The sequence below is a fragment of the Trichoplusia ni genome, chromosome 12 (genome assembly GCF_003590095.1).
Source record: "Trichoplusia ni isolate ovarian cell line Hi5 chromosome 12, tn1, whole genome shotgun sequence".
NCBI lineage: Eukaryota > Metazoa > Arthropoda > Insecta > Lepidoptera > Noctuidae > Trichoplusia > Trichoplusia ni.
The window spans coordinates 5,726,179-5,731,505 of record NC_039489.1 but is presented as its reverse complement, the minus strand read 5'-3'; the positions used below and the strand labels follow the sequence as shown (position 1 = coordinate 5,731,505).

General features: G+C 34.9%; 1 protein-coding gene across 1 annotated transcript; it reads right to left on the bottom strand.

The window, feature by feature from the left end:
• Positions 1-958: 958 nt before the first annotated feature.
• Positions 959-3,012, bottom strand: LOC113499704 (serine protease inhibitor 77Ba-like). Its single transcript, XM_026880271.1, has one exon. The coding sequence runs from the start codon at positions 2,444-2,446 to the stop codon at positions 1,244-1,246; it is 1,203 nt and encodes a 400-aa protein (XP_026736072.1). The 5' UTR covers positions 2,447-3,012; the 3' UTR covers positions 959-1,243.
• Positions 3,013-5,327: the final 2,315 nt, after the last annotated feature.

Below are 5,327 nucleotides of genomic sequence, written 5' to 3'. Positions count from 1 at the left end.
TGTTTGATAGCTGAGATCGAGGTGTATTTTTAGCAACTTATACCTTCATAATTATTGACGACTTACTGTCATGAGTTTAATAGCCTTTTTATGCATGTAGTCATAATCAAAGCGTTGATAAGAACAAGGTAAGAAAACTGGCAAAGTGTTTAATTAAAATGCATTTCAAATTCAACTTAACGGCCCTAACGACTAGGTTTATTCTTTAGTTATATACTGAATCGAATGAAATTATAAATATACTTAATTCTTTTCTTTTATGCCGAATATTGCAAAAATCGATTTTGTTTTAAAATTAATTGAGTCATGCGTTCTGGTAGAACGTTTGTAAAACCGTGTCTGTAAAACCTAAGCAGGTTTTACGTATAGTTTTTAACAAAATCTTTCTTCTGCCACAATCTTTGGAAAATCTTTTATTTAGTGTCAATGTCTCAATCAAGCTCAAATGTTGAATTTTTAGTGTCTACTCGTACCTACACATGAAAATCAATCATACACGAGTCGAAGTCGCGTCACTAAGAAGTAAAAACAAAAACGATACCCCATCAAACTTTATGGCCGTACAAACTGTTGCGTAACTTTCATTTCAAGTAATAGAAGCCTCAAATCATACGCATATGAAGTTAACGTATTATAATTCATTTAATTTTGTGACAAAACCATGTACTTATCAGTTTTCAAAAAAACAATCACACAGCACATCTACACGTGTAAACGAATTTAGCTTATATACGTAATGCTTTGTTTCATAGTTAAAATTCAACATTTTAACGATTGTTTTTCATATAGGGTTACACATCGGAAAAGATCTCGGCCCGATAAAACATGACTCAACCATTCTTGAAATAGAATTTTATATTATTATAATGTTAAGAACGGACTATTGTTAATAACAAATCTATTTTCGGCTTGTGAGTAAGCAAAAAGTAACAGGAAGGAATCTTCATGACAAACAACATTGCACATAAAAAACTTATAATTCTTTTGACGTCTCACACACAAGAGTCGCACTAATGATTACATCAGCTGCACTTCGACGGCTACTTCACAATAGAACTCATCAAATGCAGTCAAGCAAAACTGTTAATAGACGTCGAAATATAAATAACATAAATGTCTATAAAGGTCCAATATAGAACCTAGAAACACACCTCAACAATGATAAATAATCTTACTTTTAACGCACTTAAAGTTCATTTCAGTTCAATTACTATTTCGTGATACACTTCAAAGTCTTGAGTATTTAATAAACAGTTGGTTTGGAGTAAATACCACTGAATAGCACTGTCGTCGTCGTTTTCTCCATTATGAAGTAAATGAACGGTCTGTTCGCATGGAAGTAAGGCGCTGATATCCTGTCGGAGAAAGTCGCGGTCGTCACCGCCGACGCGACGGTCCCAGACTCCGTCACTTCGATATCAGCCTTATGTACGATAGCGGACACGAAGATATTATCCTTCGACACTCGCTGGAAACTGGCTAAATCCGGTTGGAATATATCGTAAACACCCATATCGTTTAATGGCTTGTTCAAAACAAGATTCGTGCTGATTTGGAACCTCGGTAACTTCACATCTACGTCATCCATACCAAATGCGTCGACGTCATCCTGTAGCCGTTTGAAGATGTCCTTTAGAGAGACTTTGGCGAAGTTCTTGTACATGTCCGAGATTTTCACGTTTGGATACGGCAGTATTACGATCATTGAGTACTTCCCATTCGTCCCGTAAGGCAGCTCCACTACAAAGGATTTTAGTGACTGCATGTTACTAAAAGCGAAAGTACCTTTTTGGAACATCATGTTGACAGATCCAATCACTACCTTCTCTTCGTTGTAGAACGGTTCCATAACAGTATCAGTCACATTGAAAGGCGACTGCCACAGTCCTTTAAAAGAAATCACATTTGTAAGAATCATTCGCGATTCATGAAAATCGTCTGATTTGAGAACATTCGAGACACGACCGCCAGATTTCTCTATGTAGGTGTTGGCGATGCGAGCCGAATTCGGGTCATCGAAATCCAGGACTTTCAACGAAGCACCAAAATCATTTTGCAAGGAGTTTTTGAAAGCGGGGAATACAGTGAAATCGTTGTCCAAAAATACGAAATTCCTGCTTGCGAGACTGACTCCATTGTTCCCTTCAGCTAGCACTGCATTTGTGAGTCCTCTGTACCCCGAAATCAGCGTATTTTGATTCTTTGGCAGGATGAAGGCTCTGCTGAGTTGATCGTAACTGCTGCCAGTCGCTCCAAGGGCAATACCAGTCATCAAAGTCCATATTCCGAACGGTGATATCACAACATGTCCACCTGTAGCTGCTTGTGTATGATACAACAACTCTATACTAAAATTCCGCGGCCGTTCATTGAAATCGACTTGACAATAACACGTCCCGATAAATAAAAACACAAACGCAACCGATCTCATTGTGATCTCGACCATGTCTGGTATAACACTGAACAATTATAATGCGAAACGGGAATGTGACTAATTTATAGACATGTATAATACAATCACGGTTGAATGAAAAACAACCTTGTCAAGTTACAAATAAAGTCTTGTTTTCCTGTTGTTTTGCGGTTTAACACTAACGAGTTGTGTAGGTACGAGAAGATGAACGAAACCGGTATTCTTGATCATTTTGTATGGTGTTTTCTGATTCCGTCGTGTGTTGTCAACTTGTAGTCCTTACATACACGACGAATGACAAATTCTGCGCATGTGTGTGTTAAAATAAATTAATTTCATAATAAAATATTTGGAATGTCGTCCGTTAATATCGAGTTTCCTTTATCTGTTTAATTGATTTTCTTGGATGAAACAAACATGATTATTTCTTGTATACAGTGATTTTCTGAGGCAATTGTGTGTCGTAGTATCGTTGTAATTCAATTGTTTCCTGTTGAGAATAGAAAGAGGCAAATTGCTTCGTAACAGCTGTAGAACTGTAATAAGGTAATTTATAATCGTATTACAGATGAGTATGGTAGTTTCTTGACCCACAACGATGTCATTTTCATCTGTAACGAAAAAATAATATTTTAATGTGTTTCTTTCTATATTTAGTAAGCCTGGCTGATACATTAACATACCAAATGAAAGAATTTTTGACTTTCATTTATATTTTTACGTTAGTTAAGTAGACAATTTAAACTACATTATGTTCGCTTTAATCTACAAAAAAGTCTTATTTCGTTTTTTTTTCGATTTCGTACCGTGTACAGAAAAAACAGTCGAAAATTGGTATATATAATTTTGTTGATATTAAAAATGAAGAAGCCAAAGTAGTAATAAAAATTCAAACGGACAGACAGCATAGTAGAGTCATCATTTTACCTATTGGTAAAGGGACCTTATTAGCAGGGCCGGATTAACCACCTCGGGGCCCCTAGGCACAGTTCGTTTCGGGCCCCCTTTTTTTATACCACAGCAACGCAATTTCGGAATTTTTACAATCCCCGTTTTTTTTTTTCATTTTGTATCGGGAGTGCTGGGCCCCTGGTCATCATAGGCCCCTAGGCACTGCCCTAAAGAGCCTTATGGATAATACGGCACTGCTTATTAGGGTTAAGGGTTGTCTAAGGAAAGTAGTTGATAAAATATCAAGTAAAGTTAATTATGATTAAAAGTAGTTAACGTAATGTTACAGGTTAAGTACGTAATTAAAGGGCATTATTAAGTGCACCTAACTGCACATTTGAATTAAATTAGTGCAACAATAAACTACCTGTTTGATTTGAATTTCAAATAGCTTGTTTTTTACTTTACTGATTTGTAAAATTCATAACGTTACATAAATAATTTATTTTTGTGCAATTGAAACACTACAAATCCACGTAAATAAGATATTTCCGATAGGAGATATTTATTAGGCGCTTCCTGGGGTCCTATTACTGTACCTATATATTAAAGCACTTAGCATAACATGGTGTTACGTAGTAGGGCCCCTGAGCCCCGATTCTGCTATTTACAATGGCCAATGAATGAATGAAAATAGGCTTAAAATGACACTTTTGTATTCTTTTAAGTATTTTTCCTACACAATAATTGGAAATTCAGTATGGGACGGAACGCTCAAGGTCAAAACAATAAATTTCCAAGTATTGTTTTGGCAAAATGATTAAGACAATAGGAATAATTTCAAATTTAATCCAATTAACATTTATTCATCGGCCGTTGTAAATAGCAGAATTGGGGCCCTGGCCTTTACTAAGAAAAAAATTATCTAGTCTTTTTGGGAACAAGATAGGTCATAGATAGATAATAGGTCCGTAAGATATTCACCCTTGTAGAGCAAGTGACAATGCACTCGCTGTATTTCAATCCAATACTTCCATGAATTTCCTTAGTGTCATTGCCATTGCCACAGTCTAAAAAGCACATTACCTTACTGCTCATTGTACTTTACATTCAAAGCAAACTCTAAAGTTATTGAACTCATCAGTAATTTGTCAATTTGTCATTTCGTCTATTGTATTTGGCAACCATTGTATTTAGTACGCATTCGTCTTTAAATAATAAAAAATAGGATGTAGGTAGGTAGTAATGGGGTTCGATGACTTTTGACTTGCATTGTTTTGGACTGAGATTTAACAGATATCCTCAAAATAAAATGTAAGTTGAATGCCTTTATAATACATATTTATATGGGAGGAATTCGCTACCCGACCGAATTATACATACTTATCTACATTCAAAGAAGAATGTTTAATTAAGTGAATAAATAAAGGGGAAATCAAATAACCTAAGGATGGTCACGTTAAAAAAAACCCTGACACACCCCTTTTCGCAGTATTTCCTACGAAATTCAAAACACAATGGCTGACAAATTTTAATAAATAACCCAATTATCACACAATTCTTACGTCAAAAGAATAAAAATGAGTCATAATTAGGCTAAAGTCACTAACCGTTTTGGTATTTAACCTCATTATTAGTTGTTATTTATTTAAAAACGTTAGTGCATGACTAGGTTCATATATATTGTAATCAGCTGTTTGAAAATTTTAAATATGGCTCCTTGCTTCATTGTTTTTGACAAAATATTCGAAGAAGCTTTTTTTGGGCAATGGTTTTACGATTCTGACTAAAAACGTTTTGTTTGTGGTAATTAATGGCTTTTCGGATTTCGATTTTGTTTTATGTTAGCTGGGAAAATAAATTATTCTTGAGTGTGTCAGTTTCAGACGATAATAAACGCACATCTGAATTAAATTTATTAAAATATTTTGACTGTGTTCCCATACTTTAATAGCTAAATTCCTTGCTTTACTGATATACTTAGCTTAACCATTTTACAAATTCCATACCTAGATTTTTTGTA

Coding starts and splice junctions, on each gene's coding strand:
- LOC113499704 (XM_026880271.1), bottom strand. CDS start 2,446: ATGGTCGAGATCACAATGAGATCGGTTGCGTTTGTGTTTTTATTTATC.